Raw genomic sequence first — 16,571 nt, forward strand, 5'->3', positions numbered from 1 at the left:
TCTTTTTCGCTTCTTTTTTTTTTATTTTTAAATTTTTAGTAAAAGATAAAAATTTTATTTGAAAGAATTTGTGGAATATTAATGTACTTTATAGAAACGAAGTATATATATATATATATTTATATGGCCAGCCCGTAACGTTGAACAGGGCAATGCTATTTGGTGAAGGATCGATGTATTATGCATTTTTTGAGAATTAACGTTTATCTTTTCATTAAAATTATCTTTCATTAACTTTACGTACTCCTTTTATTTATTTATTTATTTTTTTATATCACTTACACGCAAAAAAAAATCGCTCTGTTAACAATTGACGGAAATTGACGCAATACGCAGTTTGTAAAAACATTTTAAAGAACTGGATTTTTAGCGTCATTATAGAGGAAAGAAGAAATCTTAGGAGACTTCTTTGGAACTCACTAGCCATATCGCTCGATTAAAATCGAACGAATTTATTATAATTTTCTTTTTAAATTAACAGAATGTCCGAGTTAATTGTCGAATTACTTCAATATATTCCATTTTATTTACATATCGAACAGTAATTGAAAAAAAAATTGTATTTTGTTTTTCTTTATAAAGGATTTTTTTTTATCGAATTTGACTTATTTATTATTATTATTTTGTACTATTGAAAACTATTTACAGTTAGTGAATTTTTATTTCTTTCTGCTATTGAAAATCGGAGAATATTTTACATATTTTTATTTTCATTCCTTCGGTAAACGATACAGGCACACTTAATTTTTTTTTTTTTTTTTCGTTAAAACTTTACAGGAACTTTTTTTTTAATATTACAAATTATGACTTGATTTATTAAAATTGCTTATGTTTTATCAATTTTCTCGGCCATTCTGTATTTATCGATGTCTCTCTTCAATCCAATATTTGAATCCTTTAATTTTTAATAAATTTTTGAATTATTTTTTTGCATTTTCAATTTTCAAGAAAAAAATTATTTGATTCAAATAATCACTTGACTATTATCAAAATTAAATATTTCACAATGTTTATGATCAACGATTTAGAAGGAAAAAAAATATTTTTCTATGCAAATTAGGATAATTTTTTTGTCTAAACAAATTTTTAAAAAATTTCTCGTTTAACAATTTGGAAAAAAAATAATTTGTTAGCAAAAAAAATTTTTATTTTCCATATCAAAAATTTAATTATTTTTTTTTTCAATCGATTATAAACATTGTGAACTTCACCCGACGTTATTTACTTGAAGCAAAAAAAAAAAAAAAATTTTATTTGAATTCTATTTTTGATATTTGAAACAAATATACACAATTTAATTGATTGAAATAATTATAAAATGAAAATAAATAAGTCAAGTAAGTGATTATTTAAATTTTTTTTTAAATTAATTTTTTTATGATAAAAATTTAAAAAAAAGGATTGAAGAAGGACATTTATGTTTTAAGCTCACTCAATTGAGATCAATCCAAAAATTGGACATTTAAGTACTAATGAAGAAACGAATTTCTCCTCCAGGTCCACAAATTAGTGTCGATTTTTTTTTCTTCATTTTTTTTTTTTGGCAATTTAGAGAATTATTTATCAGTGGACGTTGAAAAATAGAGAATCAAACGGCTCCATATTCTTCACTGGACGGAGATTCGTCACTAGGAGGTGGTTTTGGTGGTCTTGGAGGTCTCGGTGGTCTATGATGATGTAGAGTAGGTGCTGGTCTTCTTGGATGTGGTCCATAATTATTGTCATCACCATCTTCGCTACTTGGCGATGGCGATGGTGCTCTATCCTCTTGTTCTTGTAAAAGTTGCCGAAATTCTTGTATCGATTCATTTAGTGACCAGAGTTGTGACAATAGTGAAAGATCCAATTGTCGAAGACCAAACTGAAATCCAAAATAAAATCAATTAATTTAATTTTTTACTAACAAAAAAAAAAGGGAAATTTTTTTATTAACAAAGAAAAGAGGGAAAATTTTTTTTATTTATAGAAACTAAATAAAATGTTAAATTTGTTTTTGTTTTCTGATAATTCACACGAATTTTGTAAATTAAAATAAATGTTTTCAAAAGAGTGAAAGAGTTTAATGTTGTAGAACATATTTTCTTATCGTCTTTTCTAATTTAAAGCAAAAAAAATTTTCATTTCTTGTACGATTTACGGTAAATAGAGATTAAAACTGCGAATTATCAGAAATTACTGTTATCTAAAATGTCAGGTCTTATCTCGTTTGTTATTTTATTAGCAAAATTTTCTCAAAACTTCCCTGAAGAAGAATAATTGCAAATATGTATTTTATGCTTTTTTTTTCTTTTGGACTAGAAAAAAAACAGCCTATTAATTTTTTTACTGACAGAAGAATTTAACATTTCTAATGTATACTAAATTGTATTATAGAATCGAATTACGAAAGCGCAATGTTACATAAAAGTTGAACATTTTACAGCATCTCTTTCTCTCTTTCGGTGCATTCTCTGCGGTTTCCTCTTCCGATTTTCTTTTTTCTCGATTAAAATTCCAATTTTCATTAGTTAACTGTTTTTGAAAAAAAAAATATTGCTCTTCATCGCGTTGACTTTGCGAAACGTTCACTTTTCTTCAAAAGGTAAAGGTGATTTACGAGTTAAATAATGCGGTCCGCGCGTTGATCCGTGGGAATGCAAAAGGGAATGAGAAGCGAGAGAGAGAGAGAATTAGAATGAGAGAGGAGTGAGAGACAAAAGAACATGAGAAGAGAAGGAATCGCGAATAAGTGTATATAATATAATATACATAGAACGTGAAAGAATTATACAAAGAAGTAAAAGAGGAACGCGAGCCCAAAAAAGGAAGAGGAACTCTGAGAAATCGAGAGAAAGAGAGAGAGAGAGAAAGAGAAAGAGAGTGGCACGAACTGAAGGGTCACGCCTGAGGGAATGCAGCGTGGGAGCGGCTGTAGTAGTCTGTTCATGTCTGAATTACCTATCGGTCTATTATATTATTCACCTGACTTTGAATTTATGAAAAAAAAATTTCATATTTCCTCCAATCGATTATTGTCGACCTAACCTCAAAAAAGATTTAGTTGTTTTCATTAATGACACAGTAAAGATGAATTATCCAGATTGATAATTTCAATCCAATTCTGATTTGCTTAGGGAAAAAAAGGTATTTAGATCAGTAGAAGAAAATTACAAATAATTATATTGAATTACCTATCGATCTATTATATTATTCACCTGACTTTGAATTTATGAAAAAAAATGTCATATTTCCTCCAATCGATTATTGTCGACCTAACCTCAAAAAAGATTTAGTTGTTTTCATTAATGACACAGTAAAGATGAATTATTCAGATTGATAATTTCAATCCAATTCTGATTTGCTTAGGGAAAAAAAGGTATTTAGATCAGTAGAAGAAAATTACAAATAATTGATAAATATCCCAAATTGAGTTGAAAGTAGAGTCTTCTTTTAAATTGCGAAAATAAATTTTCGCCAGAATTTAAGGTTATGTAGCAGGTTTTACTCGCAAAGTAAATTTTTGTTTTAAGAAATCGAATATTTATTTTAAAAAAATTTATTTGAGAAAAACTGTAAATTATGTTTTTCTTCCAAAAAAAAATTTATTTTGCGAGAAAGCGGAGATATTTTAAGAAAATAATTTTCCGATTTAAAAAAAAGACCTGATTATTTTTCTCCTGAGATCTAATATAAATTATCTTTTATTCACTATTTCCTTGTGAAATAAATATTCATCGTGGAGTTTGCCCACGCGTTTGATGCAAAAAGCTAACGGATCGACAAGTCGTGAAAAGAGCGGATGCGGAAGACGTTGCGGGTGAAATAGGGAATATTGTGTATGGTGATAGACGAGGTCAGGAGAGAAAAATAATGTGCTCCATTTAAATGAAAAAAAAAAAAAAATAAATAAAAATAAAAAACAATTTCTATAGAAACTTTCCATTTACTAAAAGGTGCCGCGAGTAAAGATCATTCTACTCGCGTGTAGAGAAAGAGAAAGAGAATATACTTAAATGTCGCAAAAAAAGCCAGTTTGCAAATTGCTAATTTCATAAGTTATACGAACTGTAACAAATACAAAAGAAATGATATCTGATTTTACCTGGAAAATTGTCGAAGTGAAAAAAGGTTATCCAAATTTTGGAAAATAAAAAAACATTTCTTTTTTTTTTTTTGAGAAAGTTGAAAATCAAGTTTCATGGAATTCAAAATGTTATCAAATGCAAAGCAAGGTTAAAAAATGTCTAACTACCGGTCTAAATTTGTTTTTCAAATAAAAACAAAAATCTCCTTGTTTGAATACGTAATCTAGTTAGATTAGAAAATAGATTAATGACTTCCGCTTCTCAATATTATGCATTAGTGTTTGTATGGAAAAAAAAGTACAAAGCACATGTGCGCAGAATATTTATTAAACTATTTATTATTCTAGTCGCGCGTATCCTTGATTCAAAAGACAATTTTTCAATCTGCATTGTTTGAAGCACTTTATATATATATTTATAATTGAAAATTACAATTATAGAAATTTTCGATTTACTCTCAAGTGATTATATTTTTAGGCATAACTTCTTTCTCGTGTCCTTTTTATAGTTAGAAAATAGATGAAAATCAAATTCTGAAAATAGACCGGATGTTACTTTAAATAAATCGACTTTTATGTATATATAGTATGTAATTTATTTTTGGAAATAATTTCAACGAAAATAATTTCTTTTTTTAATTTTGGAGATAAATTCTTCCCTTTTAGTTTTCTTTGAAGGATAAAATTAATATTAATTTGTAATTTTTATTTACATTTCAGAAATTGGCAACCAGAGGAGGTTTTTGACGGTCAAGGAAATATAAAAAATAAGGAACAAAATGTGAGTTTTTATTTCCAATTTCTATACTTTCAAAAAATTTGAGAAAATATTTCTTTTTGCTATGATTTTTGTTTTTTAAATTGAATTAAAAATTAGAAAAAAAAATGACATTCACCATTTCTCGCCTGAGGATGGCCAATTGAGTGTCAAGGGTGGTTAGTTGTCTCGCAGGTGGCGAGGGTCTTGAGCTGGATTGTGTTACATTAGTTGGTGTTTTTGCGCTTCTTTGAGCCTTACTCGAGGATCTTGTTGGCGGTGGAGGTGGTTCACCTGTTTCTCCCCTTCCACTATTGAGATTAAATCCACTGAGACTCCGTGGAAGAGGCGGCAATCCTTGCAAGGAAGACATCGCTATCCTCTCGAGTATACTGCAACAGAATTATATATATATATATATATATATCGTGTCTGCATCAGATTTTATACCGTTATAAGACGTTAGTTCATTTTATTCTCGAATTGATTTGCTTCTTATTTTAGAATTTGAAAAAAAACAACCACAACCGAAAACGAGTGACTCATATATACCGGAATTATTTTCCTCTGAAATAATTTTTTTTTCTTTTTTGATACAGTAAAAAATACAAAATCTACTTTTTATTTCTGTAATTTTTTCCTTAGAACAAAATCAATTCAATTGTTACTGGAAAAAAAGGTTAATTTTGACATTAGGTTTAGTCAAAATTAAATTTTTTTTCTAGTAAAAACTCTATTAATTTTGTAAGTATTAAGGTAAAAATTTCCTAAATAAAAAGTAGATTTTATGTATATTTTTTTCAGTGTAGAAAATCAAATTCTAATAATCAAGACACATTTATATATATATGATATTGTATTATAATTAGTGTACTTGTTATGCCGACATTGTCCCACTTTCTAGCTTCTATGAAGTTTGTTAAAAACCCTTTAATTACTACTAGAATATATGTTAATTATTGAATATTTATTAAATATGAATATAATTATCATATACAAAGTTGTGTAAAATATGTCGGAAAATTTTACACATATTTTTTATATTAATCATAATTTCATTTTTTATTAAATTTTCAACAGCGGTTTTTTGTTTTTGTAATTAGTATATATATATATATACGCAGTCCTTGATTGTATACGCACTTTAATGAGAGGAAAATATAGTCATTAGTCATTGAGACAATTCACGATAATAGTTTTTTAAATTATTATCATTGGTTAGATTTTGACGTCATTATTTTTTTTAAATACCATTTTCATTTGAATTAACAATATATGGATATAGAAAGAAAATTTTTGCTTCTTTAAATTTTAAAGTAGCTTCTAAAATCAGATATATATAAGAGAATTGAATATATTGAAAGATAAATAGAAACTGTTGCCTAAATAATTATAAGTTTTGCCTTACTGAGAATTATGTAAGATATAATCAATTATGTGCAAGAAAATACTCACAAAAAAAAATGTATTTATACAGCTCTCTCGTGACTATAGTAAATGAGTTGATTCTTTTTTCAGTAGTTTGGAATATACAAAAGATTTAAAAATTTTATTCAAATATAAAAAGAATCGGTTAAAATTTATTACTTTAGAGATTAAGAAATTATAAATTTTTAGTGTTTTTTTTAAATAAAGGAATAAAAAAATTAATTTACAACAGATAAATATATTTTCAAGTGTAAAAAAGTGATAATTTTTTTTTATTAAACCGATAAAAACAAATACTTACTAATTACATTGAAATAAAAACAGAAAGTATAAAAAATTATACGGAAAAAATTAAAATTTTTAAATGAATAAGTTCATTAATGTTATAATTATTACAAGGCAAGTAGTTTCTATAAATCCTTGAATTAGAATTTAATTTAAAAATTATTTTTAATTCATATTACATTGACCTTAATCTTAATGACCAAAATAATATAAGATATATAGTTAAATAATAATATAAGTTATATAAAAAAAAATTCTAAAAACAAGATAATTATATAACACAATTGCATCGCTTTTCACATAATAAATAATTTAAATTTCTTTTTATGTTTATACAATTTGATTTTTATTGAATAATTGACTAATTGTTGAACAAAAATACCTTCTCATTATGATGAGAATGTAATAACTTTTTTCAATTTAAAAAACTACGTACTCATTTATTTGTTAGTATTTACATACAAGCGCGAAATATGATTACCTAACCTCAAAATTTTCAATCTAGAATGAAAATTTTGTCCACAATTAATTTCTTTATCAATGAGTTTTTTTTTGCAGAGGTTACTAATGGAGAAAAAAATGTGGACCTAACCTCAAAAACACAGTAAAGATGAATTATCCGGATTGATAATTCCAATCTGGGAAATTCTGATTTGCTTAGGGAAAAAAAGGTATTTAGATCAGTAGAAGAAAATTGCAAATAATAATTGACAAATATCCCAAATTAAGAGTGACTTAAAAGCAGATTTTTGAAATAATTTCAAACACCACACGGAGAAAAATAGAAAAACGAATAAAGTAACTTTTTACTATACTTTAAAAGTAAAACCTGAACTGTCCGGAGTTTCTGGTAATTTTTATTCCAAAAATGCGCAGAAACTTTGGACATTTAAGGTTTTACTTTTAAAGTATAGTAAAAATTACTTTATTCATTTTTCCATTTTAATTCCATGACCTAGTGAAATTTAGTTGACATTAAAGCCTAAAAAAATGACAAATTATATCGTATGTTCTCCTTCAATTCGCGAAAGTTTACCACTCGAAATGAAAATTTTTGCGTCGCCCCTTGACCATTAAAAACACACGTCACGTCCCTTCAAATCGCCGCTCTCCTTTGTCGCGTGGCGAAAGTCGTTTACGGTGCAAACACCATTGCGCGCGATATATTCTCATATTTATATACATGTATATACCTGGAAAAATCGAGGTCACCGAACTCCACCTCGTCCTCGAGGTGGGCAAATCCATTGACACGATCTGTGGCTTCGTCGTCTCCTGACAGGGTAATTTGCGTGGAGGAGTAACGGACACCAGCTTCCAACCAATCTTGATGATGAATATTATCTCCATCATCATTAAAAACCACAACTTTACGTTCTGGCTCATCAACAATCACCACTGTCGCTCCATCATTCAAAATAGATTTATTTATCTCGCTACCGTCATTTGTCAATTGTGATGATAACCTCTGTCTTGGCTTTAATGGTAACCTAGGTCGTGTATCTTTTTCTAAATTTGGTTTTTCGCCAATTTGAATATTATTTCTTGCTGGAATTGGTGGTCTTGGCCAATTTGTACGTTCTAGAGGTTTGGGACAACGTACCAATGGCCTTTGACTTTTTCCACTATGATGACCATCGATTTCATCTTTATTTCGACTTCTCACACGATCTCTTGTTAGGAGATTCATTTTTTGTGAACGTAATCGCGGTCTCGATGGATCCAGCTGGATGTCACCTAATCTGATCTCCTTGGGATCTTGACCATCTCGTTTCTCTAAATTCTTTAATCGACATTCCTCCACAAGCTCGTAGATCTCGTTCTCCAACAAACTCTCAACACTTGGGCGTCGACTCTGTGGAATTGGTGATTCGACACTCTCCACATCGGAATAATTTATTTCCTCATCCTCTGATTTTGATTCCTTTTCGAAATTTTGATTTTCTTTTTCTACTTTTGAATTATTTTCTATTACATTTAATTCTTGTTCCTCTGGCTTTGTTTCAATATCTTTATCCAATGATACTTCTGGCTCGATATCAACGTCTAGTGATGTTTCCTGATTGTTGGACTCATAGACAACAGTTCGACCGGGTTTATTGAGGATTTCTTGATTATTGGAACGCCAGGGTTTTGTATTGGGTGGTGGTGGTGCTTGCCTAGTGGGACAAGGAGGCCTGGGTGATCGTTTCAAGGCTTCGGCAACGACCTGTCTACTCGGCCTTGGTGGTACCGGAGGAGGATGAGGTCTCTGGGACGCTGCGAGCTGCATTCCGTGAATGAGACAACAACAACAACAACGAAGACGACCGTTTTATTTTTTATCAACAAATTTCGCCTCCTGAAGAAAACACGTCTCGAGAGAATCACATAAACTAACTGAATGAAACAACACAACACTCATGATTCGTCACTTTAAAATTTTTATCACAATCGTTATCGAACATTATCACAATATTGGAAATCACTTTTCTTTGTTGAAAAAAGTAAAAAAATTCGACGGCAACAAGCTGTTGAGGTTCTAAATTGATAAATTAAATTTTAGGACAAAATTTTCTATAAAAAAAGGAATGGATGATTTTGAATTCTGTTTCAATGTGGTTTTTGTTCTTTTCTTTTTGTTTTTATGTATATATTTGAAAGTGGAACGCAATTATGTCTGTGTTTCTCGTTCTCGTTGGAGAGACCGACTGACTATACAATCCCAGCAAACATCCTTCGACTTGGAGAGACCACGTGACTGTTTTGAGCTCGCGTTCTCGGGCATCAGGTAGTCGCCACGGAGTGTATTTCTCATTCCGGGATAGACGTGTATGTAGGTGTGGGTGTAGGTGTGTACATATCGCAGTCAGCAGTATCGTCGTAGTATCGCGTGAGAGAGTAAAGTCGATGGAGTAGTGGAAGGGTCCCATTAGGTATATCCCCCTGCCTTCACTATATATGTTGGCTTTTACGTTCACCAGGTTCGTGTCGTCCCACCAATGAACCCCGTTTTATATATTATTAAAAATCTCAATAACTTAAAATTCTACTTAGTATTACAAAAATTATTTAAATAATTTATTTATTTAATAATTATTTGGATTCAAATAATTTACTTTTCTATTATCAAGTAAATATATGTATTTGAACCAAATAGTTACTAACTCTATTTTATCGTAACAAATAAATAGTAATTTTTATCAAATAATTTTTATTTATATCAAAAAAATAAAATCAATTTTTTTTATATTGCGCGTATTTGAAACATATTGCAAAAAATTCAAAATCACGAATAAGTAATTTTTAAAACAAATATTAATCATATATTGTAAAATGAATGATTCACAAAATTTAAAGCATTTTATCGTGTACATCGCTCGAATGCTTCACTGACAAATAGAAATTAAAATTCGAAAAAAGTTGAATTAAATTAAAATTTCAAAAACTGTTTTTTTTACTATTTTCAAAATTTTTTTAAATATCCGAAGAATTTTTTTAATCTTTTAAAGAAATTCCGTAATTTGAAAATTGTCCTTGGAAATTTGCTTCACTTATCTCTGTTTGCATAACTGACTCACTGGTTATATATGCTCATGATATTTTATTGCAATAAAAGATTTTTCAATTATGAACTTTAATAACTGAAATTTTTATCAAAAAATTGAATATCATTTGCGAGTCAATTTTTATAATTGTAAAAATAATTAAAATTTTTTTCAAAGTAAGAAAATTCAAAAATATATTTAAAAAAAAAAACATTCAAAATATTACACTGAAAAAATGATAGAAGCAAAGTAAAAGGCATGAATCTTGCGGTAAATTGATGGTTTTTGCAAGTAATGTAAATTTTTTTTTTTTTTTACTATTAAACAATGTCATTACAAGCGAGCATGACGATGCTATATGTAATATATCATAACGAATGTATCATTCTTAAGTATAAAAGATCAAGTATATACATTAATTTCTCTAAACATTGCATAATATTTTGAATAATTACAATATCAATTATATTCTTAAATATATATTTATATTTTAAATAATAAATTAAATTCTTTTAGTAAATAAAAGAAACTAATTTTTTTTTAAGAGTTTCAAAAAAATAATTGAAAGAGAATAAAAATTAATGGAAAAAAAATATATAAATAAATAAATGATAAAATTGATCACTTGGAGAAAATATAAATTTCTCTTTTGGCTTAAATAGAAAACTCGTTTTTACTATCATAATATCGAGCAAAATGATTAAACAGTAGTTATGACTAATTGACAATTTCGAGAAATGTTTTGACTAAATGACAAAGACGGATATGTTGACGTAATGGAAAAAGAAAATGAATTCAATAACCGTGTCGCTATTAACATATTAACTTGTATTGAATTCTAATTTTTGATCAATTATTTTTTTTTTATAAATTTAAACCGCGATTCTTTTATATTTCGAATGTTGAGGGTTTGATTTGCAATTATTAATTAATAATTTCTTTAATTTAGTAAATTTGTCATTTTTATTTTTTTTATTGAAGAAAATAACCATACACTGCAAAAAAAAAAGTATATTAATATAAGATGTTTTGGTAGTAACTTTTTAGTTATTTGAAATATCTTATGTTTAAGATGTTAATAGTATATCTTTGCCAAAGTGCTTCACATATTTTTGATGAAAAAAATTTTGAGGTTAACTATGGCCTCTTATGTAAGATTGCTTAATGTATTTTATATTTTAGTAACTTCAAATTTTGACGTATCTTAGAATTTACAAGCATCTTTTTTCTAAACATCTTATGACTCCACAAATATTTTAATTCAAGTTACTTATAGAAATTTACAGAAAGTAATTTACATTTTAAGATAAAAGAAATATTTTAATTCTTGTTAAAACGCAAAAAGCATCTTAAATATTAATAAGATACTTTACAAAATATCTTTTTTTAAGATGAAAGACACCATTTTTTCCATATTACATCTTATTGTAAGATACCAAGTTACTTATTTTTGCAGTGTACCCCCATAGCACCGAAACTTTCCTAAAGATTTCCTAAAGATTTATTTGAAATGTTGGGAATATTTAATTGCAATATTTAGTGAAAATTGTGTGTATGGGACATTTAAATCTTTACACAATTTTCACTAAACATTGCAATTAAATATTCCTAACATTTCAAAATAAATCTTTGGGAAAGTTCCGGTGCTGTGGTGGTAAGCTTTAAATTCCTTAATTATAATGGACTTTAAACACAAACAAAACGTCTTAAATCCAAAAAAAAAAAACAAATATAAATACTTTATTAAAATTTTTTTACTTTGAAATTAACATTAGTGGTTATGTGAGAAATGTCATTTGTTTAAATTTCTCGAAATATTGATTTATCATGATGCTGAAGTCCGCAACGTTTTTGTAAACGAAAAAATAATTAGACAATATCCATTAATTTTGGTTAAAATTAAAGTTATTCGGGGGTAACTGGTTTTTATAAAAGTATTAATTTCTTGAAAGTTTGTGCAAATCAAAATTAGAGATAAACTAGCAAAATTAAACGCGCGTCCAACTTTGACTGCAATGGTTGTTTTAAAATAATAATAATATTAATAATAATAATAATAATAATTCTGCATCAGTGGAGTAATAAATTAATAATAGATATATTTCTAATTTTCACGTTATCATTTATTTATACACATAAAAAAATGAGTTTGATATTATATAAATAGTGATTTTTTAGTTAAGGATGATTTTTTATAATCTTTGAAATTACAAAAAATTAGTTTTGCTAAATATTTTACTGTATTTTCTATAAATATTTCGTTGCAAATGAAAATTTTAAATTTATGTTTTTTTTCAAAAAATTTAATTAATTGATAATTAATAAATATTAAAAAATTATGTAATCAAAAAGAAAATTAAATTAACTCAATATTATTAATTATATTTTAAAAAGTATTAAGCAATTAATATTTAAAAATGTTGAAAAAATAAAACCTAGAAAAAACTTTGTAATGTTTTAAACTTTAAACTTAAATTAAAAATTAAAATCAAATTGAAAATTTTTTAAAAAAGCAAACTATTTTTATATTGTTTACAGATAAAAAAAATATAACAATTTAATAATTAATAATAAAAACAAAATAATAATAATCAATTTATGAATAATAATATATAATAAATAATAATGAATAATGAAAAAATAATGAAAGAAATAATAATTATAAGTTAAAATGTTCTAATTATCTGTAATAATCATTATATTTAAAATATATATATATATATATATATATGATATAATAAATTTATAAATAATAATAAAAATTATATCATAATTGAAACTTTTTTTTCTATAAATACCAAGTAGGAAATATACTGGTGCTGCACACAATAACAATATTTTTTTTTTTACTTTAAACTGTCACTTAGTATATGACTTAATTAATGACGATGAATAAAAATATCCGTCGCGTTAACCATAAAATATTACGAAATCAAGAATTGTCAAAATTTTAGAAAAACAAAAGGAACAAAATACGACTAACTTCAAGTGTGGACAGACGGAATGAATGAATGAATACGGAAATTATTATAGTTAATTAATAATTGACATGAAAAAATAATTCTATTTTAATTTTTCGTTTTTAAAAACGTTGCGGACTTCAGCCTTATGATTTATCAGCTTTTGAAAAATTGATCCTCAAATTTGATATTGAGCTAAAATTTTGTAAAGAACTCAAAAATAGTATAAGGATTCGTTGTGTCATGTATCAAAATTCAATCACATTTTTCTAAGATCTAATTTGGTTTGGTTTACGATTTGGTCTTCATAAAATAACGTATAGTAAATTCTTTTAATGATGGAAATAATTCTTCATGGTAAGAGATTCAATATCATTGCCAATGTATATAGTTAACTTTCTTAAATTAGATTCTTCTTGTCATTTGTTGTTTTTAGATTCTAAACTTTTGTATTAATTTTTAGAAATTAATATGAAAAAAAAACAACAAACAATTGTACCTCTTTGGTTGCGTGGTGACACCTGGAGGATGTTATTACACTCAACTACTCCTTGAATTTCCACTCTTGACGGCACATTGGACAAAGATGACTCGCTTGTTGAGAATGTAACCACTTCATAATGCAATGAATATGAAAACAATGTGAACACTGACCCCAAACTGAAACATTTTTTTTTATAAAATTATCGAAAAATAGTGACTATTTGGAAGACAATTGAAATTTAGTTGACTAGAGATTTTAGCGTTTTAAAAAGGAACCCGGCACCCGGTAGACGCGATGGAACTTTCCTCTCTCACCCCAAATACACACACACACACACGGATACATGTTGACATTTGTATTTGCCTGTCTGTGTATAGGTGAGGGGAGGTTAAAAACAATCCACACACTATCGAGTACAAGGGGTTGAATCGATATAAATACTTCCATTTGCGCAGATGCAACTTTCATTCAGGCTATTGTGCCATACGAGGGGTTTTTAATTTCACTCTAAAAGGAAAATAATTTTTCACATTCACAAATTATTTCTACCACCTATATATGATATATAAAAGAAAAATTTATCTAAAAAGAAATAGTTCTAAAAAAAAATCGGAATATTTCACAGAAAATTAAAAGGCATTAAAATCAGCTGCAACGTTTCTTAATTAAATCCAATTTTGTTTATTTTAATTCATTTTGGTATTAAAATAAGCAAAATTGGATTAAAATAAGAAGCGTTGCAGCTTATTTTAATGCCTTTTAATTTTCTGTGTTAGAGAATAGTTAAATTTTTATAAAAAAAAAAATTACCTAAAGGACAATCGTCCCCGGGAACTTTACAATCGGGACAACTTGCATCAAATGGCATTCGACAAATACCACAATTATCATCGTTTGCAATCCATCGCCAAGTTGCTATTCCAGTCCAACCTGAAATAAAAAAATTGTTTTTAAAATTTCCCTTCCCCTTTTTGTTAAAAAAAAATAATTCCATATTTTGTAATTGCAAATTTGTTTTTGATTTTTATAGGTTAGGTTACAAATAACTTACAAATAAGCAATATAAGCAAAATAAAATGGATATTTCCCCCAAAAATATCGGATTTTCAATCAAAACATAACAAAGTATCGATACAAAATGTAAACAATTTTTTTTCTACTTACTTTTTATTGTAACTTTCATTCTGTGTTTTGTCTTATATAGAATTTTAATTACATGAAGCACTAAATTCACATTTAATTCGAAACTAAATTTTTTTATAAAGTCTATATAGTCTATAAAATCTATAAAATCTATAAAATCTATAAAATATTATAAAAAGTAAACAAAGAAACACAAATTCACCGAAAGAATAGCAACAGATGTTTGACGCAAGCGCCACGTAGTGGCAGAAATTGTTTCTTTCTTTTATTTTTAAATTTTTAAGAGAAATATAACGTTTTTTTTTTAAGATTTAACAGCAAAATAAAGTAATTTTTATTACTATATAAATAATAATTGTAAATTATTATAAATAGTAATTATTTTTATTATTTAGCAAAAAAAAAATAACAATGAGATATCATATCCTAACCTCAAATAAAACAATATTTTTATTTTTTAATTAAATTTGAATTTAATAAATTTTATTAATTACTTTTTTTAAAATTATTGAATTGCAATTGTCTGGGAATTTCCCCCTTTTGTCAATCTCTCTCTCTCTCGAAATTTTCCCTGTTATGACGAATCCTCACCCCATCAGAAAAAAGAGAAATGTATACTGCGCAGAAAAAAAAGCAAACGACGTTTAGTCAGTGTGACCAGGCCGCAGATAGACTTGACCCCCACCATGTTTCCATCCGCACACTAACACATGCATATACATTCCCTGTATATGAGCCTCTTTTTCGTTTTCCTCTATTCGCTAGATACTATACATGCATTTACCGGCGGTCGATTGCTTTTTGGCGCGGGAAATTTAAAATGTAGAAATATTCTTTAGTAATTCACAATAAATATATTAAGTAAAAAATTAATTATTTATTCAAAAATGTTTTTATTATTAATTTTCAAATGTAATAAACAATAATTCCTGTATGATTATAATAATTTATTGAAATTAATTTTCAGGTTAAATAATAAATTAGATTTTAATAAAACTTTTAAATAAAATTCAAATTATTCTTTACTTTATTTTGTAAAATATACTTAAAGGGATGAAATAAAATTTAATATTAATGCTTTCAATTAATGAGATATATGTATAATAACTATTAAATTTTATTTTATCTCTTTAATTATAATAAAAAAAATTTAATTTTGATATTTAATGATGTTTTTTTTATTAAATTCTAATTTACTATTTAACTTGAAAATTATCTTTTACAAATTATTATAATCATACATTGAATTATTGTTTATCATTATTTATTTTTAAAAAAGAGATAAAATAATTTGTATAGGTAATAATTAATAATAAATCAATTAATTAATCAATTATTAAATTAATAATAATTAATTATTAATTTCTTTTTTATGATAATTTTTAATTAACACAATTATTAATTAAATAATTATATATTGTTAATTATATTTCAGACTATACTTACTTCTTTTATAATTTAATCTACACAAATTTAAAAAAATTACATTTTACATAAATAAATTATAGGGTCAGTCGGGGTAAATCCGAACGGGGGGTAAATCCGAACGCTAATTATTTCAGCTTAATTAAAATTTTTAAAAATAAGTTCGATATGAGAATTTTTACCTCAGATCCTCTTGAAGAGATTCTAAGTATTATCCCATTTTTTGTTTGTTAATTAGCAACAGCATAAACAAAGATAACAAGTATTGCAAAAAAGATTGAAAATCAAAGATGACACTCTTTCAGTATTTTGTCTCGTATTTCAAGAAAAAGAAGCTAAAAATTCATTTTATTATTTATAATTGTTTGTTATGAATACTAGAACAGAAACTATATTTGATTTTTGCCTTCTGTAAAATTTTATTAATAATATCAGACCGTTCGTATTTACCCAAGAAAATTGGAAAACTGGGGTAAATCCGAACGGTATTTTTAATAAT

At 26.5% G+C, this 16,571-nt stretch overlaps 1 protein-coding gene across 3 annotated transcripts; it reads right to left on the minus strand.

The window, feature by feature from the left end:
• Window positions 1-244: 244 nt before the first annotated feature.
• On the minus strand, window positions 245-14,943 carry LOC127287204 (anaphase-promoting complex subunit 11-like). Of its 3 annotated transcripts, XM_051314020.1 has the most exons (4): window positions 14,669-14,943; window positions 14,315-14,434; window positions 13,520-13,680; window positions 5,064-5,212 (listed from the first exon to the last, which is right to left on the minus strand). In XM_051314020.1, the coding sequence occupies exons 1-3, from the start codon at window positions 14,685-14,687 to the stop codon at window positions 13,565-13,567; spliced, it is 255 nt and encodes an 84-aa protein (XP_051169977.1). In that variant the 5' UTR covers window positions 14,688-14,943; the 3' UTR covers window positions 5,064-5,212; window positions 13,520-13,564. The 3 variants fall into 3 exon arrangements, with proteins under 3 accessions (XP_051169976.1, XP_051169975.1, XP_051169977.1); XM_051314019.1 differs by lacking the exons at window positions 14,315-14,434; window positions 14,669-14,943 and adding an exon at window positions 245-1,861 and having other exon boundaries at window positions 4,960-5,212; window positions 13,520-13,668; XM_051314018.1 differs by lacking the exons at window positions 13,520-13,680; window positions 14,315-14,434; window positions 14,669-14,943 and adding exons at window positions 245-1,861; window positions 7,727-9,415 and having other exon boundaries at window positions 4,960-5,212.
• Window positions 14,944-16,571: the final 1,628 nt, after the last annotated feature.

This window comes from Leptopilina boulardi, unplaced genomic scaffold (assembly GCF_019393585.1).
Source record: "Leptopilina boulardi isolate dan_hultmark-lab unplaced genomic scaffold, ZJU_Lbou_2.1 LbouV2_368, whole genome shotgun sequence".
NCBI lineage: Eukaryota > Metazoa > Arthropoda > Insecta > Hymenoptera > Figitidae > Leptopilina > Leptopilina boulardi.